The sequence below is a fragment of the Capsaspora owczarzaki genome, assembly GCF_000151315.2.
Source record: "Capsaspora owczarzaki ATCC 30864 unplaced genomic scaffold supercont2.2, whole genome shotgun sequence".
Classification (NCBI taxonomy): Eukaryota; class Filasterea; order Ministeriida; family Capsasporidae; genus Capsaspora; species Capsaspora owczarzaki.
The window spans coordinates 1409117-1427492 of record NW_011887293.1 but is presented as its reverse complement, the minus strand read 5'-3'; the positions used below and the strand labels follow the sequence as shown (position 1 = coordinate 1427492).

Below are 18376 nucleotides of genomic sequence, written 5' to 3'. Positions count from 1 at the left end.
AAAGTAAAGTTGAATTGAAATTGGGAAATGATTGGAAACTGTATGAAAACGGATGAAAACGACGCAACACACAAACAAAGACCACACAAACACAAGACCACACAAGAACAAACCGATACAATGACGAGAATAAAAAAGAAAGCAAACGGAGCCTAAACGCACTTCGGGAGAAAAACCCCCATCGCTTTAGAACACCTAAGCGTCTGAAACAATCAAACCAACATCACGAATCTGATCCTTCTTGTTCCGCGCAATCGCAAAGAAACCGGAAATCTCGGGGAAAGAGGGCCGCGCGTTGGCATCTTGCTCCCAGCATCGAGTGACAAGCGTAAACCTGCAGTACAAAAGCAACAACCAAACAACAACACATCACAAAACACAAATAAAACAGATCAGCGTCGGTTGCCTCTCCACAATCAAAAAACACGTCAAAAGCAAGCACGTCCAAGAACAGGGTGGCTTCGTTTACAAGTGATCAGGACAGTCAGCTGGCTGCATCATGCGCTTGCCAGACCGCAGATAGTCAATGATGGCATCCACAGTCATGCCCTCGTACAGCTTGCCCGCGTTCGAAAACACCTCATACATGACACAACCAAAGGACCACACATCGGACGCCGTGCTGAATGTGCGGTATTCGAGCGACTCGGGCGCCATCCACTTGACGGGGAGCTTGCCCTTGGTCTCGACTCGATAGTAGTCGCGCTCAACCGACAGGGCACGCGACAGGCCAAAGTCGGCAATCTTCACAGTCAGCATCGGACCGACCAAGCAGTTGCGAGCGGCCAGATCGCGGTGGACAAAGCGAATGGACGCAAGATAGGTCATGCCCGACGAGATTTGGCCGAGAACGTGGACCTTTTCTGCCAACGTGAGGTGCAAGCACGGATTCATATTGGCGCCCTTTTCAATCACGCCGCGCAGATCGCCAAACGGCAAGTACTCGAGAATGAGCAAGTGGGGCTCGGCTTCCGTCATGACGGACAGCACGGTGACAATATTGGTGTGCTGGAACTGGAGGAGCGTCTGCGACTCGGAAGCAAAGTCCTCGCGCGATCGCTCATCTGCGCCTTCCTGCAATGTCTTGATGGCAACCGTCAAGGACGTGGGCACGCCCGGCCTGGGCTGGTCGTGGAAGATTGTCGGAATGCTGGCCTTGAACACCTGACCAAAGGCGCCGCGACCAATCTCCTGCTTGAACTCGACGCTCGCGCGATTGATGGAGCGTGGGACGAGCATGACGAGATTTTCGCGCAGCATTTGAGCCGGCAACTCGTACATGTTGTCCTTCTGCGCCTTCGCCGCCACCATCTCGAGATAGTCGCCGGACGTCGCGTCTGAGGCCATCACTTCGTAGTCGTTATCAGGGGTTGGCTGAAGCGCAACGTAGCCGCCGTCTGTTCCACCATTGGCAGGCGTTGGCCCCATCATTTCGTACTGTTGCGTTGGAGCAGCGGGAGGCGAGTCCTTGAGGCTGCTTGTCACACCAAAACTGTTGTCGCCGTTGATCACAACGGGCTCCATTGCAATGACAGTGTTGTTCTCAGGACGAGCCAGTGTTGCTCGAGACGAGGTTGCAGAATGGAATTCCGGCTTCGAGGCACGCTTTTTGCGATACCGCCGGACGACAAACAGGATGAGAAGGAGGGCAACCAATCCACCAATAGCACCTCCAATGGCTGCAAACGGAGCGCTGCTGCCCGAGTCACCGGGTGGGGGATTGGACTTGTTACAATTCACCGCTTGGCACAGGACTTGGTGTGTTCGGCAAAGCTCACAATAATCACTCGTGTTGCTCGCATACACGATGGTGTTCTGGCTGGACGATTCGAGATTGCTGAACACGGTCTGACGGAGACTGCCCAGTCCCGACGAGTATTGATTGTCCAATCCGATAAAGTATCGGTTGGAAGTCAAGTCCGACTCGACTCCAATGTCCGACTGACTCTGTGCGGAAGTGTTGTTGGAAAAGGTGCAGCCAACAAAGGCTGATCGGGGCTGATTCTCGAATTGCACCACGGTCGACGCAGGGAGGCTTAGAGTGTGATTGACAAAGGAGCAGTTGACGAAAATGTTGAACATTTCGCCATCGTTATCTTCGAGAAAGTAGATTGCCGAGCCTCGACCCGCTGGCGCAGCGTTTGAGGTGAACGCATTGTTTTTGAAGAGCGCAAGCTGAGCGGGTCCCCGAGAGCCGACCGCGACGGCACCGCCCGTCGCTGCAGTGTTTTGCAGGAACTGGTTGGCTGTTCAGACGCACAAAGATCAAAGCAAGCAAGCAAGCAGCAGCAGCAACAATAACAACGACAGAGGGAAAAAATGAACATGGATGATCCAAGCAAGCCGACGAGAATTCGCGCAACAACACCAGTCCGACATTTCTTTTTTCCGGCTTACACGTCAACGTGATCGTGGCACCGTCGTAGTGAGTATTGGCGCCTTGGTAGATGGCTCCGCCATAGCCATCCGGGGAAGAGTTGTTCGAGAATACAGAGTTTGCAACCGCCAGAGTGCTATTCAAAGCCACCAAGATAGCACCGCCTCCGTGCTGGTTACTCGAAGAGATTGCGCGATTGCCGGCAAACTGACACTGAGAAATTGTTGTTTGGTACTGCGTGTCGACCGCAATCGCGCCTCCGTCGTATCTGCCGATGCAGCCTGTAAAGTTGGAGTTGGAAATTGTCAGCTGAGCAACAGCGCGGACATCGGGGTCGACCAGGGTGGCAATGGCGCCGCCTGGTTGTCGGAGCGACAGACAGCGCACAAAGCTAGACTGCGACACCGACACGCTCTTGGCATTCCCGATCGAAACGGCACCGCCTCCCTGGTATCCGCTCCCGTCAATGCCCGTTGAAGCACAGTCGACGAACGTGCATGAGCTGATGCTGACTGTCTTCGTTGGGCTCGCAATGTTTTCAAAGCTGACTCGAATCGCCCCACCTACAGGATTGTGCTCGACGGCAGAGCAGTTGCGAAAAGTCGAGCTGGAAACCGAGAGCGACTGCGCAGAAAACAGCGCCCCACCCTGAGACCCCACCATGTCGACAAAAGTGCAGTTTCGCACAACGAACGCGTGAAACGGGGGTGCAGAGTCGGCAGGAAAGATGGTGACCGGGCCATAGTCTGCAACGGGCGCGACCATGTTTTGGAAGACAGTGTTGGACAGTGATCCAGTCGTTCCCGCGAGTTCCAAAATCGGTCCGTTTTGGCCCGAGTACATGTGTTCGAACAAGCAATTGGTCACTGCCACGTCGCCGTTCGCGCCCTCGGCTGTGAAAAGTGTTATTGCGTTGGATCCGCCGTCACCTTGTGCAAATCCCGAGAAGACAGAGTTGCTAGACCAATGCAGGCGTTTCATAGAGGTCAGTAAGATTGTGAGATTGAGCAACTGTTGTTTTGGTTTTGTTTTTTTCGCTTGAAAGGCGGTGCATGGCAAATGCAGCAGCGACAAAACGTATCGACCTTACTTGACTCGAATGCTCAAGCAGTCGCCGAAATCCATGATGCCCCCTCGTGTGTAGGAATTGTTTGTGACTCCGTAGCCATTGTTGATGAATTGCGTGTTGGCAATCGTCAGCACTTTGCTTGCACCAGAAAGCGCACCGCCATAGCCCTGACACAATGAGCAGGGTTAGATCGGAACTCAATACACCCTTTGTGCATAGCAATGAATGCAAATGGCCGTGGACACTGAGTCTTCTTACAGATGCTAAATTCGCTTCAAAGTACGAGTTCGTAATCATCGCAACAGCGCCAGCGTTCGTTCCCAGGTTGGCAGCGCCGCCTGTACACCCAGCACGGAGACACATGTTTGCAACAAACGACACATGGTCCAAGGCCGCGGGACCCGGATTGCTCAAGGCGATCGCACCGGCTCCTGTAACACCAATGTTGCTTGTGAAATTGCTGTAGGATAGGGTAAAGGAGTTGCACAGCTGCGCTTGAATGGCACCGCCGTAGTCTGTGGCGTGGTTGGCAAGGAAGGTGGACTGCGAGATGGACACAGTTCCTGTTCCTGCGCTGGCAATGGCGCCACCCTGCTTCCCGGTATTGTTCCGAAAAGTGGAACCAGTGATAGTCAAGGCGTTGTTGCAATTGTCACAGTAGTCCGAGCTAAAGCAGACACCAATCGTCGTCGGAGCATAGTTGTCTGCAACGAACGACACACACACACACAATGTGAGAGAAAATCAATCCTAGCATCAACAGGGCGGCATGCAATACAGCCCGAGCGGCTGGCGTACCTGCGCAAGTCATGTCCGTCATGACAACAGATGCTCTGGCAACGGAAATGCTTGGAGTGTTGTGGGTGTACAGATTGCCCGTGATGGACGTGGAAATCAGCTGGACAGTGTCCGTCGCGCGAGAAAGCCTCACCGCAGTGTTCGCGTTGGATGTAAAGGAGCAATTCCTAAAGATGAGGGTGATGGCCGGCGCGGTGTCGGGATCGACAACAATGCCACCATCCGAGTTTGCGGCGTACGCGAGGTTGATGAAGGCAAAGCTGTCAAAGGTCACCGTCAAGGGCGTGTTTCCTTGGTTATCCGGGAATGAAAACCACGAAGTGTGGTGATTGGCATCGAACGTGCATCGCTGATCGGCGTTGCACCCGAATGAGGTCGAGAACTGGATTTGCAGCGGCGTGTTGGCCGACCAGGTGATGGTATCATCGATGCAAATGGAGGGGATTCCGCTGACAAGAGCAGTGTTCAGGTGTGAAAAATCAGCCGATGTAGTGCCCGTGCAAGCGGCGTCGCAGACTGCGGGCATCGTCGAGATGGCCAGGAGAGTGGTGGCTACAATGCATGGTAAGAGCGGTAGGAACTGACGCATTCGGATGATCGGTAGGCGACCAGGCCTGTTGTTGCACGTCGTCATCGTCATCACTGCTCGCCACTGTCCCGAGTTGTGCTTGTTGAGAGTGGTGCCAAACGGGCCTTCTGATAGGGAAGCTGGCGACCGTTGGGTTAGGGTTAGCGAGAGGGGGAAGCAGCGCGTCTCTGAATGCTTCGAGGAACGAGCACCAAAATAGGAAGCGGCGGTCAAGTTCACGACAAAATCCCGGATTGCCAGAGCGCTGCGTCCCACTTTTTTGACGAGTGCGGGTGTAATGCTAGTGACTAGGCGCTGGAAGGGTTTGGGGAGGGGGAGGGGGGAGGAGGGAGGCAGAGCGACAAAAGGAGGGGAAGGTGAGTTGGATGCGGTAAAAAAAGAAAAAAAAAAAAAAGAATGGAGCACAACACGGTGAGCAATGAGAGAGAGAGAAGGAGAGAGAAACTCAGGGAAGCAGTGAGGGTGAAAATACCCCAGCAATGGTGGAGGGGGAGAGAGAGAGAGGAGGACAGACAGCGAGGGCCGCGAGTGAGGATGAACGACGTGTGGAACGAGAAAAAAAAAAAAGGGAGGAGATTGCCATGGGAAAAGGCGAAAATCTCGCATTCGCATCGCGTATTCTTTCTTTTATTCTTGTATTTTTGTAGTTTTGGCTTTGCTTCCTTACAGCAGAATAAACCACAACAAAAAAGGACTGAACTGACTTCAAATGTTGGGTGCATTTGGGAATACAATAAAATGACCAACATACAGACAGATACAAGAAACGGATGAATCAGCTTGGTTGCGAGAGAAAGATATGAAGAACAGGAAACAAAAAGTAGATCTATACCAAAAACTCAGTGGTCAACCAACTCCGAGCAAGCTCAAAGCCACATGAAACACACACGCGCAACCCCCCGCAATTCACATTTTCAAAAACGAGGAAAGCTCGTTGGGCAGCTCCCATCCGAGAACCCGCTCGCGGTAGAGCTCCGTCTGTGCGATTTGCAGACAGCCATTCGACACGAGGTCTTTGGCAATGGTCAACGCCAGAGTCTCTACGCGTTCGCGCTCTTTTAGAGAGAGAAGCTCGAGAGAAGCCTGGGCATCGGGTGCGGCTTCAACGTCACCTCCACCTTCCTTGCCTTCCTGCGTCCAAAACTCGTCCACGTCGTCCTGGTCGAAAGCCAGCTGGGACGCAAGTACGGCCACATTGCCGACAGAAAACGGGCCTCGGGCCTTGAGTACGAGCGCAATGATTCGGGCAGCGTCCACGTCGACGTTGACGCGGACGCGATTGCACGCAAACAGCGGTGTGGCGGGAAGATCTGTTTCGCCGTCTTCAAAGTTGAGGGGGATTGTGCCTGCTAGCATACGCGCCGGTCGCTGGAGTCGTGCATTCAGCGTCAGGTCAGGAATGCGCGCCAGGCTGGTAAAATTGAATGGCTGCGCCAAAAGCCCCGCCAGCTGGTCTTGTCGCACGTTTTCGATCGCGTGGTTTACAATTGTGGCCAGCTTGTCTTGGGCCAGTGCTGGTCTGAGCAGCTCTCGAAGCCGGCTCGTGATATGACGGACGTTCTCCAAATCCTCCTCGGACATGGTCTCCTGCAGCAACGACCGATAGACTGCAGCATCCCAATCCCGCACCGCTTGATTCAGCAACTCATCACTCGCTTGCTGCTTTCTTGACGGTTCGGGACCACGCGCGCGGGACCGCTCTTGCAACACGCGGTGTCGGGCAGGGCTCAGTGTCATGTAATACTGGACAAAATGGAGGCGCGTCTCCAAGACATCCAGCAGATGGACGATCAAAAACTCGATATGCTCCGTGATGGCCTTGAGGTTGGTGGCAGTCGGCTCGAGGTTGGCGCGGTCCACGAGCAGCCAGGCTGGGAACGTTTGCCGAGTACTCGTATCGTCCGGCGCGATGCTGACAAGTCTGAGCAACAAGTTCAACAGCATGCCAGATCCAATCCGCATGGGTCGTTCAAATTGCTGCGATCGAGACCAGCCCGAATTTTCGAGCAGCTGCAACAAGCCGACAGCAGGGTGCTGCGACAGCTTCGGCCGCGACAAAAATGGCACAAAAGTGTCCATTGGCGGGAACTCAAACCGCGGAATGTAGATGGGCTCTTCGAATTGCGGGTTTGCGGAAACGAGTGCCTAGAGGGGAAAGCGCCATGCGAAGGGCATGGGAAGAAGAGCACGCGTCAGACCAGCACAAAGAAAACAAAGAACAGACGAGTGCATTGCATCAGCAGAAGAGCAACTTACCCGAAGCGAAGTTTCCAGCACCGTGTGCCATGTGAAGGCGTCGTGAGAATGCAGACTGATAGTAACGTGAAGGGAAGCTTCGTCAGTCGCTCTTGATGAAATGATCGTCCCTCGAGGAATATAAAGCACTGAAGAAGTCAATCCAAACAAACGTCAGAGAAGGCAGAGATGGGTCCCGAAAGAGCAAGTCATGCAGAGCAGCAGAAACAAAAACAAGCAACAACAACGACAAAACCAACAAAAACAACAAAAAAAAAACCAATCACTGACCATCGCCTGCTTGAAGATGTGCGTCAACGCAGTGCTGGAGAGCTTCGCTCGGCATAAAATTGCCATCGTACTTGTCATTAGGGAGCGGGAATATGGGCTCACACACTCGCCAGATCTGCACCACGAACAATGCCATGAGTCGAAAAAAAGGCAACCCGCTGAAACAGCCCAAACAAGCCCAAAGGCACGAGAATGGGAAACGCCACAACGATCTCTTCGTTACCTGTGAACCAAACGTCTGGACTAGAATCAAATCGAACATTGGAGAGCGCGGCCGCGAAAAGTAATCGACGGGCCCGGTGAATGTGGCCGAGACGTCGGAAAACACGCCCAACGTTTGCTCCACGTCGGCCACGAGCCGCATCAACGGCGCGTGGAAGTTGTGGGCCGAGATAAGGATGACGGTTGCGCCGTCGTGCACAGCAACCAGCAGCGCCGTGTTAGTTGCTGGTCTGTCCACGGGGTAGACGGCCTTTTCGTTTTTGATGACAAGAAACTCGTGATTGATTACGAGCTTGTAGACGCGGGTGATGGCAACAAGGTCGTCTGGATGGATCAAGCGACGCAGATCGAGTTCTGGCTGGCTTGCGGCGCGATGGTGACGAATGTGCAGGAACTGTCGTTCAAAAACGGTGGCAAACACCTTGGCTCCGTGCGCGCCAAACAGCTTTTGCAGCACCTTGTGCCTGTCGTTCGGCGGGGCAAATCGGTGCGGGCGAGGCTTCCGTGCAATCTGTGAAGCGCGCGGCGGATTGCTGTCGGGTGATGATTGCCTTTGGGTTGAGTCGTCCACGAACGGCACCCTTTCGACTGCGATTTGGCCCTTCTTGTACGCGTGTGCGAGTGCGATCGCGTCTGAGCGGGAATTGGAGGAATCGGCACTTTGCAGTTGATCCTGAAATTGATCCTGAGATGGATCCTGATCCTGATCTTGGGCGACTCGCCATCCGCCTCGCGCTTGGTCATCCGTCGCAGTGTATGTCAGTGCAGTAGGAAATTCGCTCCAATGGTAGTCCTGGTCAAGGGAATGGGAATTACAGTCATGGTAATGGTGCGTGTTGTAATTGCTGAAACCTGAGGATGCAGCAGCGGCGCAGGACGCGGAGGACTGCTGGCCATCACCGCTGCCATCTTCCTGCTGCGGCTGTGATGGGACTGAGCAGCCACACGCAGTGCCAGGCGGTGGCGGCGGCGTTGGTCGAGGGAGATCCACGGGCAGTCCAGCCGCAGTGAGCATCGCTTGCCACTCTGCATCGCTACTGCGACTGGCACTACTGACGGTGCTGCCGCTGCAACTGCTAGTAGTACATGCAAGCAGCATCAACGTAGTGCATGCGATGGCGACTGCGCGCGACACGGCCGAGCGGGTGCGTAGTGATTGCCGATGACTCTGAGCCGCTCTGCTCCCGCTCTGCTGGCGACGACTCGGGTGGCTACGAGTGATAGTCATCTCAGTCAGAGTCGTCATTCTTGAGCGTTGGGCCAAATTTGTGCAGCTCGGATGATAAAGCTCGCTCTCACTCGCGTGCCGCCTTCGCTCAAACGCACAAACAAAATTGACTGAATGAATGCATTGACTGAATGTACCACATTGAATTTCCATTGCATCAAGTACAACCACCGCTAGCAGCAGCAACAACGGAAATTTCAAGGGATGCGTCGTTGCCGTCGCTGAGTTGTTTCGCCGGTTCATTGTTTCGCCGTTTGCGGTTGGTGCCAACAGCCTGTTCAGTTAGCCTTCAAGTACATCACAAAACTCAAGCAGCCAGAAACATGTTGGCACATGCCGCGAGACTTGCAAGCGAGCTGCTCAAATTTTTCGATTGCCGTGCGCTGAGAGCGCCATACCGGGCCCTGAATAAAATCCATCTCGTCGTGCTGACCGGCGAGCTCCTCTTGTGCAGCTGGGCTGGCAAAGCGTGCGGTCAGCTCCGCGTCGGTCAAACTGCGTGAGGCAAGAACGAAATCTCCCCATTGTTGGTCAGGCGTCTCAAAGACGTGCCTTTCCAGATCCACAGACGGCACTTGCGGTAGTGTGAACACATAGACAGCGACATAGTCATCACGGGAGTCGCTCCTGTTATAAGCCCATTCGATGGCAAGATCGAGTCGGGACCCCACGTAAAACGCAGGCGCGAGACCAAAATCGTGGGCTCCATAGGATTGGGGCTGGATACCCACGGTGTTGATACTATAAGACGAGCGTTGACTGCAGCCGTGAAACCAAAGCCGGGAGCCTTCAGCAGGCGCCAGTTGGGCTTGACGCTCGCTTGCGAATTGTTCCAGGTCAGCCTCGTCCACATAGTCCCAGAGACCTGCAGGTACTTTTTCTGATTGACCAAGCGGACCGACCGTATGAGGGTCGATCAACCTGCAGCCGTGTTCATTAGTCTGCTCAGAGAGTGCTGTTTGGCGAAAGGGTGACGGAGCACGGGCCATTCGGGCGTGTTCTGGAAGGCGTGCTGCTGCAAGAAGTTTGAGCCAATGCGCCAGACCGAGACGCCAGAAAAACACTCGTTCAACGAACGGTAGAAGCCGCTGAGCGAACGTTTCCTCAATGTCGAAGGCAATGCTGACGGCCTTCACAAACGAAGCGCGGCTGTCGATGTCTTGAAGGTTGGCTGAGAAATTTTGGAGTTGGTAGTACCATGTCTCGGCCAGCGCACTCTCGCGCTTTTCGAAAAATCGGTCGCACCAGTACTGCACTGGCTCGCGCTCGACTGTGCTCCGCAGACGCGACACAAAGCCGCGTGCCGCCGTCTCGTGTACCCCAACGAGTACGAGATGGCGAATTACGGATTCGCGATGGTCGAGTGGCAGAGCAGCATACGAGGACGAAGGGTCCGATGACGTAGCAGAGAGAGCCAAGCTTGGTGGGGAAACTTGTGCCACATCGATGCCGATAGAGGACGATAACGACAATGCAGAGGTTGGTGCCAAAGTTGAACCACCAGACGGCGGACATGCAGCTGTGCCTGAGCGAATCGCGTCGGCAGCACTGCCTGGACGATCTGGAATCAACAGCGCGATCTTGGGCTCAAGTGGCTGGCGTTGTGTCTGATTGAGCTGCTCTTGGCAGCCCAAGCACAGAGCGGATGATACTGCCAGCGCTGGCTCATGCAAAGGCCGAGCATCGGCAAAGACGTCGAGCGACGCGAACGCAGCCTCCACCCATTCTGCCACTTGGTCACTTTTGATAGCATTGCTCAGGGTCGAGATAAGTACCAGCGAAAAAGCTGATGCCGCATCAATGGCAGTCGCCGCTGTTGTACTTGTCGGATTTGCGATCGAGGTCGACGCGCTTGGCTTCTTCTTTGTGTTGCTCTGCAGCCAGTCTCGAATGGTGGAAAGCACAGATCCGCCAAGAGTCAAAGCGCGAGTTTTGAAGCTTAGGTAAGTGCCGATGCTCACGTTCTTGATAACGGCTGCTCCTTCGCTCAAAGGAAGGGATGGAAGCAGCCGCAGAAGCGATGCCACCGCTTTCGCAGCTGCGGTCGAATCCTGCATGGTTGGGTCACCGAACAGCAGATTGCCAACCACGTCGGCGCAGGCGACGAGCATGCGCAACGCCTGGGACGATAAAAGTCGCTCATTCGAAGAAATGTAGTCGAGTACTTGTTGCACAACGCCCAGGCCTTTGCGCTCATACACCAGTTTTTGCGCGGGAGGGTTTGCGAACAAGGTGTTCGCCAGCGCTCGCAACGCAGACTGTACGACGAACGAATTGACCGAGCTTTGACTGGCCGGTTGTATCTTCGAGGTCGAGGACACGGAAGATGGGGTCAAGGGCTTGATTGCCTCATCAAGGGCAGCAAGCGTGCTTGTCGTCGCCTCGTCGTATGTCGTCGAACGCTTGTGCATATACAAGCTGGACACATGTTCCACTGCGGTCGCAAACGAACTGCGGCCGTCCCAACTACGAGCAGCGATATACAGCTCGTCCGCCGGCTCCGAGACGTAGGCTGAGCCCTCGCGAGCTTCGGGCGGAACGATGTACGCCAGTCGCTGAAGCAGTCTAAGAGAAGCTGTCAAGTTGAGGCTGTCTAGCTTGGACTTGTCGCTTTCGGTGACATAGTTCTTTCGAAGCGGAGATCTTGGCATTGGCTTGGTTGACATTTCGGGTTGTTGCTCATTCGGAGGCGCACGGTATCGAGCACCAGTAGCACGCTTGGCTGGGTTCTGCAGCGGTTGAAGAAGTTGGTGCTGATGCGATTCGACGAGTAATTGCGCCTCTCGGGAGTCATAGCACAGGTCGGCAAGCAGCTCGAGCGCGGTTGCTTGGACGAACGGCTTTTGGGCCAACTTGAGCAGTGTCGGCAGTTCGTGTAGTAGGTGAGCGTGCAGCGAGCGGTTCATAGCCAGCAGCTCTCTGGCAGCTTGGAGCGAGATCACAAGGACTTCCGCAGAGGCAGTAGGGTCACGGGCAGCAGTCGCCCACCAGACGGCCGCCTTGTTGACCACGGTCGCTGTTTGTTGTGACGGAAGCCACCGGGTAAGGGTGACGATGAGCGCAAAAGCCCATTCCGAATCTCGAACGACGGCCGGCCGGCAGCGGTCGAGAAGCACAGGGAGTAACGGGGCAAGCTGCACCACTTGCGAAACGATTGCGTAGTCGTCGGTGAGAAGAGTGTTGAATGCGGAGGCATTCCAGCAGAAGTCGGGATCGGCGACTCGTGCAGTTTGAATGCGGTTGGATAGAGTCTTGATGAACTCAGGCGCCGACTTCACGCTAGGGACAAGGCGTGGTGGCAGAGCGTCGCGAATGAGCGAGATCGGGTCTTTTGACATGCCGAGCAATGAAGACAGAGAGAGAGAGCGAGAGAGAGAGAGAGAGAGAGAGAGAGAGAGAGAGAGAGAGAGAGAGAGAGAGAGAGAGAGAGAGAGAGAGAGAGAGAGAAAGTGTGAGTGAGTGAGAGAGAGAGAGAAGGAGGAGGAGGAGGAGGAGAAGGAGATGAGGAGAGTGAACGAGAAGAAAGAAAAAAAAAAAAAAAAAAAAAACCTGATAGTTTAAACAACAAGTTTCTATTGAAGGACTGATTTTAGAAGTATCTGTATTTGGAGAGTGTTCACTCGTTGCTTTGTATAAGTGAAGTATCTTGCTTCCCCACTATTAGTCCTATCATCAACTGTACTGTAGTCTCTTCGTGGAACGATCTCTGATCATTCCATTGCATTTCATCAACCAGCCGTTTGCTGTTGGTGCCAACGACTCTTTTTTTTTTTTTTTTTTTTGTATGAAGTTTATTGGCAGGAGAGAGTGGAAAAGCATCAAAATGCTCAAAGACCACGGCGGGAGCATGGACATGGGTGTAAGGAGCTTGGAGACACAAAATTGGCAGAGAGCCATGTCTGGTCATATGACATAGCATTAGCGAGCCTGTATGCTCGTGCACTACAGGCCTTGGGAAATTTATATCCATTGGAGAAGGGCGGGAAGCGACGATGTCGGTTTGTGGTTAGTTCGGTTCTCCAGCAATTTCAAAGTTGGTTCCGCGAACGGATGACGCGCCGAGGCGCGTCTAGAAATGCCTGTGGGTCGCAACTAGCAACCTGAAATAGCCAAACCAACAACATGACATAGCGAGTGTGTCGCGGCGGGGAGGTGATTCAGTGTGAAGCATAAAGCTTCGTCCGAAAGTCAAGTTCGAGTTGCGGTTCCAGTGATTCGCGAGGGTTCCATGAAACGGACAAACGCAACTGCGTGTCCAGAAGGTGCTTGTGGGACGCGCAGCATGAACCAAGCTGTAACAGACAACAGCAAATGACTCGTCATCGAAATGACGCGGAGAGGAGGGGGAGAAATGTTGGTGAAGAGGGCTGGAAGGTATTACCAGGAGTCGTCCCAAATTGCAATGCAATTTTTCAACCAACAAACTCTTCCGAGTCAGTTAGCCTTCAGGTACATCACAAAACTCAAGCAGTATTGGCCCCTTTGCGACAGCCTTGCAAAGCGAGCTGCTCACAATTGTCCAAAATTTCACAATCGGTCGAGATTTGCAACGGCCGTCCATGCGCTACTTCTCGGTTCCTCCAATCACCCCCCCCCAATCACTGTCGAATGCTATAAATAAACCGCAATCGCTTCTCTTAATGTTTTAAGTTGAAACACAATCCGATCAAACCCCAAAGCCAAACAACAAAAACAAGCACCCAGCCGTTTTCGCTTTGCTACATCACCGGCATTCGCTCGATCTTGGCACCGCGCGACAGATCCAGCGCTCCTCGTTCCATCCATTCACGCATATTTTGACCACATCTTCCCTTTGTTGCCAGGCAAGTCGTTCGGCTTCACACGCTGGAATTTGACGCCAAAAAATGTTGAAAAGTCAGCCAAACGCCCAAAATAACCTTGCGTTCATCCGCTTTTGGATTTTTGGGATTATTTCGGATTTTCGTTCAAAGCGAAGCGTTTAATTCTTATTTCTGCCTTCAGTCCTCATTTCATTCTGAATCAGAGCTCTCAATAACACACATACAAACCCCTCCCCCAAAAAAACCAAAATAATGCTTGCAGCGGCCACTTGCATGGGACCGGACATTTCCGGGTTTGCCAAGTTTGTGCAGAGCAGCGACTTTCCAGGGTGGATGGCATGCCTCGCTTCACCGACAGAGCTTCCAATGCTTGCTCACGCTTCTACAGCAGCAACAGCAGCGGCAGCAGCAGCAACAACAGCAGGACCAAGTCGCCCGACACGAGCAACAACGGCAACAATTGTCTCCAACCCGAAGGTGCCAGAGTTGATTGCGCGCCCGCCAATGCACCCATCCAATCCGTTCATTCTGAAAAACGACGCTGGCGTGCATGGAAATCCCAACCAAGCCCTGGGCTTGTTCAGCCTACCTGCTGAATTGATCGAGCTCATTACCGACATGCTCAGCCTGCCGGATTTGTGGCGCCTGTCCGGGACGTGCCGGGCGGCCCGAACGTTCTTTTTCCAACCCGACATTTGGATTCGCCGAACGCGACAGTTGCTGGCCAACAATGGTCTGAAGCCGGACCTGTACATGGCTGTGAGTGATGAGTTTATTACAATATTGCGGATGCGATCAGCACTTTTTCTTGCACACTTGCCAATCCAATTCTGATCTTCGTCCCAACTCAATTGGGCTTTGTGACAGAGCATCGCGCATGCCGTGTCGAGCGTTCCCACCAACTGGAAGGAGGCATTCACTCGGTTGCAGCACGTTTCGTTCTGCGCTCATGTTAGCATTCTCCCGACAAATTCGCCACCCGAGCAGCAGTACTTTGACCTGCTTCTCGCCAAGGCCACGCGATTCCCTGGCCAGTATCTGTCCGTGCAATTGCTCGCACGCTACCACCGCCTGCAGCCGTTTTTTGTCGACCACACGGCAAGCAAGCGATCCCGCCACTCTGCCCTGTCCCGCGCCATCATGGCACGCAACTTTCCCATGGTGAAATGTCAGTGATGGCCAGATGAGAGGCTTGTTGATTCGTTTGCAAAAGCCCACGCACGCACACAATGCGTTTTGGCTTTTGACGATACCTTTTGGCTCACTGTCCAGCTGTTTTTGGCCGCCTGTTTGTCTGTAGACTTTCTCCACCACAAGGTCTCGCCGAACTGCCATGAAACTGTGGCCATGCCTCCAATCGTGTCGGCGGTCGAAATCAACAATGTTGAAATGATTCAGCTGCTGGCTGCAGCAGGCGCGCATGTCAACGGAGAGCCCAACAGCAAGCGATGCGACTCTTCATCACGAGCCATCATTCGCGCCGTCACTCAAGGAAAGCGCGACTGCGTGGCTGCACTGCTGGCTCTTGGCGCCGACCCCAATACCATTGTGTCGGGCTACCATAGCCATTCCGTGCTGGCTCTGAATGTACTGCAGCTAAATCGCAACGGTGCCACCGCTGCCGAACTTGCGGACGAACTGGATATTACGCGACTGCTGCTGGCGGCAGGAGCCGACCCTAATGCGGGTCATGCCTTCCATCTTGCGTGCGAGGGCTCCAATCTGGACGCCTTGGAGACTCTCATCAAGCACGGCGGCGACGTCAATTCGCGACGCACCAATTCTCTCAAGCTGCCCATCGAAGTTGGTGAGTGTGTTTGATTTCCATCTGGTGCATTCAAAGACGTGCTTGGAGAGGTGGCTGTGTTCGTCCAATCAATACTCATTTGTTGCGTGCTTTGAAAAAACACCAGCTGCCGCCAAGGGAAATGTGCCCGCGGCGGAAGTCCTTCTCAAACACGGCTCCTTGCCCGAACTCGGCGGGTTTGCAACCTACCTGCAGATCATGCTGGCTGCAATGAAGGACTCGAGCAATCTGTCCCCTGAAGCGGAGAGCGACCTTGCGCTTGTCGATTCCAAGGTCCAAACCACGCCTCGGATGGTGTTCCGCGAGGAGCAACTCCTCGACACGCTGCGCTGGCTGATTGAGCGGAACGTTCCATTCGTGGGCAAGGCGGCCATTCTTGTGGACGCCGTTCAAGCCAATGCCTATCATCTGGTCGAGCATTTGCTCGATCACGCCGCGGACATTGGTCTGGATGTCAATCTCGGCGACTGCATCGGCCGAACTGCACTGTCACGCGCTATGGGCTCGGGTCGCTTGCACTTTGTGGACGCACTCGTGCGCCATGGTGTCGATATCGACATTGCCGACGTCGATGGCCGGCTTGCGGTGGACATGGCGTTGCAAGCCGAGCGCTATTCCGCGCTGCTCATCCTCGTTCGTCACCATCCACAATACTTGCTGGCCTTGCCAGAAGCTGCGCGTGAGCGACTGATGCCACACCTACCAGAGGACGTTGTGGCTGCAGCGCAAAGGACTCGCCTCGACTCGAAAGTGTCCGAGGCACTTTTGCAGGCCATCGAGCGCGCTCGCACCCCAGCCATGTACATTCCGTCGCCTCTCATGGACGGTGGCTCCTCACGCTCGTTTTCAGGCAAGCTATTCCGGGCATGGCGTTCTGTTACTCGTCGCCTTCGTTCTTAATAGCTTTTGGTTTGGGTTGTTGTTTCGGTTTTGTGATTGTTGTTGTTGTTTTGGTTTTTGTTGTCAAATTTCGAAATGTACACGATTTGAGCTTTTGCTACGGTTAGCAAAGCGCTCTAACGCAAAGATCCGGTATTAGTAAAGTAATTGGTGAGTGTATTCTCAAACAAAGTGACACAAAAACAAGCAACCAGAAGAGACCCCCCAGCTGACAGCCTTGTCTTTTTGTTCATTCATACACCCAAGAGAGCTTCATAGCATCAACATCATCCTTTTTAGACGATGGGGATGCGCTGAGGGACGTTCTCCACGACGGGAGCCGGGCGAGCGAAGAAAGCAGGCGCGGGCACATCAAGGCGCGAAGGACGCGTGACCCAGGAGCGCTCAGAGGTCGGAACGTAGTTGATGTTGGTGTCAATCTGGATGTAGTCGTCGCCAAGGATGATTTCGGGGTCGACGAACGTGATGCCCTCGATCGTGGGGATGGCAAAGCCGCCGTTAATGTAGGCGTTCAGGAGCGGAATGAGGGCATACTCGCAGAGAATGTTGACGGCGCTTTGGAGGACGGACACGTCGAAGGGGCCAATCTGGCTCTCGAGCAGGCTGATGCCGACGCTGGCAAAGGTGGCGTTGCCCCAGATGATTTCGCTGCCGTTGACAGACTTGAGGCCGACAATGCCGGACGACAGGATTGTCGCGTTGAGGGTGAAGGCATCGATGGACTGGCTGCCGTTCAGCACCGCCAGCTCCATGTCGCCGTAGATGAAGAACGAAAGACCCGTCTCGGCGGAAATGTCGAGCTCGGCGGGGGTGGTGGCATTCACGGTGAGCGTCAGGTTGCAGCCCGGGCACATGTTGTACAGCGGGGGCAGAAGGTACTGGAACGAGTCCGTGTTGAGCTGGAGCGGGAAGCTTGCCGGAACCTGGTCGGGGGTCACCGTGTACTCGAGCTGGCCGGCCTCGAGGTAGGCGTAGCCGGCCGAGTCGGCAATGAAGGACGTGAGCCAAACCGAGAGCATCTTGGTGTTGGTGACGTTGGCGGGCGTTGCGGCCGGGGTGAATGGGCACTCGACGGGGTGCTTGATGTAGTAAAACTCGCCCTTGTGCGCCGTGTCGAGGTAGGTTGCGGTGAAGGTCGGGTTTTCAATCAGCGCAAAGTTGATCTCGCTGTAGTCGTCGATGGGCTCGACGATGGGCAGCGTTGCGAGAGCCTGGTTGGCGGACGTGTCGATGGCCGACTTGATCTGGTCGCAGAGCTGCGAGTTGAGCGAGGACTTGATGTCTCCGGCAATCGTGTCGCTAAACAGGTTGTACAGCCACGACGCGCCGCCGTGGAAGTCGATGGACATGGATCCAACATTCGCCGAGCAGCTCGTCATTGAAACTGCGGGGTGTCCGTCGCTGGTTGCAGTGAGCGCTGCAGAGACGGTCACCGCGATGCCCGAAACGGAAATGTCAGCGCTGCCATGGTCTGAGGCGGCCCAGCAGCTGTACTTCCAGTTGGCGGTGATGTGCCCGTTCGCGTTGGATGCGCCGACCGTGATGCCCACGCCCGGGACCAGCGTGAGTGCGGTGGACGGGACTGCGAACTGGGTCAGCTTGATGTTCGAGAGGGCGTACGAGACGGTGCCAAGCACGTCCACGCTCGTCTTGCCGCTAATGTCGGGGATGTCGATGCCGACAATCTGGGCGACGAGCAGCGGCACACCGACCGAGCGGAGGTAGTCGAGGCCAGACTGCGTGACTTGCGTGCGGAAGCCAGGCACGACGGCGGCAGCGTGGTGCGCAGCGAGACAGAAGAGGCACAGGCGGCAGAGGAAGAGGGGGGTCAGACGGGCAGAGCGCAACGACGGGGCAGGGGCAGGGGAGCGCATGATGATGATGATGATGATGATGATTGCTGACAAACAAAGAAAAGTCAGAGAGCAAGTGAGTAAGAATGGAGGGAAGAGAGAGAGAAGAGAGAGAGAGAGAGGGAAGGAGAAGGAAAAGCGATGGGAAAAAAGACAAAGGAAAGACTAGCGAAATCCGATCTGGAATAGTAAACAAAAACAGTAA

At 54.5% G+C, this 18376-nt stretch overlaps 5 protein-coding genes across 5 annotated transcripts; 1 reads left to right on the top strand and 4 right to left on the bottom strand.

Moving 5' to 3' along the window:
• Window positions 1-20: 20 nt before the first annotated feature.
• CAOG_08531 (hypothetical protein) lies at window positions 21-5046 on the bottom strand. The gene is made up of 6 exons (XM_011271810.1): window positions 4245-5046; window positions 3705-4150; window positions 3468-3613; window positions 2398-3335; window positions 470-2246; window positions 21-334 (listed from the first exon to the last, which is right to left on the bottom strand). Exons 1-6 carry the CDS (start codon window positions 4882-4884, stop codon window positions 196-198), a joined length of 4086 nt encoding a protein of 1361 aa, XP_011270112.1. The 5' UTR covers window positions 4885-5046; the 3' UTR covers window positions 21-195.
• A 491-nt stretch (window positions 5047-5537) lies between these two features.
• CAOG_01626 (hypothetical protein) lies at window positions 5538-8907 on the bottom strand. The gene is made up of 4 exons (XM_004364437.2): window positions 7583-8907; window positions 7360-7474; window positions 7090-7217; window positions 5538-6978 (listed from the first exon to the last, which is right to left on the bottom strand). The coding sequence occupies exons 1-4, from the start codon at window positions 8825-8827 to the stop codon at window positions 5740-5742; spliced, it is 2727 nt and encodes a 908-aa protein (XP_004364494.1). The 5' UTR covers window positions 8828-8907; the 3' UTR covers window positions 5538-5739.
• Window positions 8908-8966: 59 nt separating this feature from the next.
• On the bottom strand, window positions 8967-12147 carry CAOG_01625 (hypothetical protein; the record flags this gene model as incomplete). The annotated part of the gene is made up of 2 exons (XM_004364436.1): window positions 8967-9083; window positions 9208-12147. 2 exons carry the CDS (start codon window positions 12145-12147, stop codon window positions 8967-8969), a joined length of 3057 nt encoding a protein of 1018 aa, XP_004364493.1.
• Window positions 12148-13863: 1716 nt separating this feature from the next.
• Window positions 13864-16475, top strand: CAOG_01624 (hypothetical protein; the record flags this gene model as incomplete). Its single annotated transcript, XM_004364435.2, has 4 exons — window positions 13864-14370; window positions 14479-14779; window positions 14912-15418; window positions 15525-16475. The coding sequence occupies 4 exons, from the start codon at window positions 13864-13866 to the stop codon at window positions 16316-16318; spliced, it is 2109 nt and encodes a 702-aa protein (XP_004364492.1). The 3' UTR covers window positions 16319-16475.
• CAOG_01623 (LBP/BPI/CETP family protein) lies at window positions 16452-18328 on the bottom strand. The gene has a single exon (XM_004364434.2). The coding sequence runs from the start codon at window positions 18190-18192 to the stop codon at window positions 16594-16596; it is 1599 nt and encodes a 532-aa protein (XP_004364491.1). The 5' UTR covers window positions 18193-18328; the 3' UTR covers window positions 16452-16593.
• Between the last annotated feature and the right edge of the window lie 48 nt (window positions 18329-18376).

Coding starts and splice junctions, on each gene's coding strand:
- CAOG_08531 (XM_011271810.1), bottom strand. CDS start 4,884: ATGACGATGACGACGTGCAACAACAGGCCTGGTCGCCTACCGATCATC. Junction 3,614..3,704: donor TTGAAGCGAATTTAGCATCT/GTAAGAAGACTC, acceptor TCATTGTGTCAG/GGCTATGGCGGTGCGCTTTC. Junction 335..469: donor GCTGACTGTCCTGATCACTT/GTAAACGAAGCC, acceptor TTTGTACTGCAG/GTTTACGCTTGTCACTCGAT.
- CAOG_01626 (XM_004364437.2), bottom strand. CDS start 8,827: ATGACGACTCTGACTGAGATGACTATCACTCGTAGCCACCCGAGTCGT. Junction 7,218..7,359: donor ACATCTTCAAGCAGGCGATG/GTCAGTGATTGG, acceptor TGACTTCTTCAG/TGCTTTATATTCCTCGAGGG. Junction 6,979..7,089: donor TGCTGGAAACTTCGCTTCGG/GTAAGTTGCTCT, acceptor TTTCCCCTCTAG/GCACTCGTTTCCGCAAACCC.
- CAOG_01623 (XM_004364434.2), bottom strand. CDS start 18,192: ATGCGCTCCCCTGCCCCTGCCCCGTCGTTGCGCTCTGCCCGTCTGACC.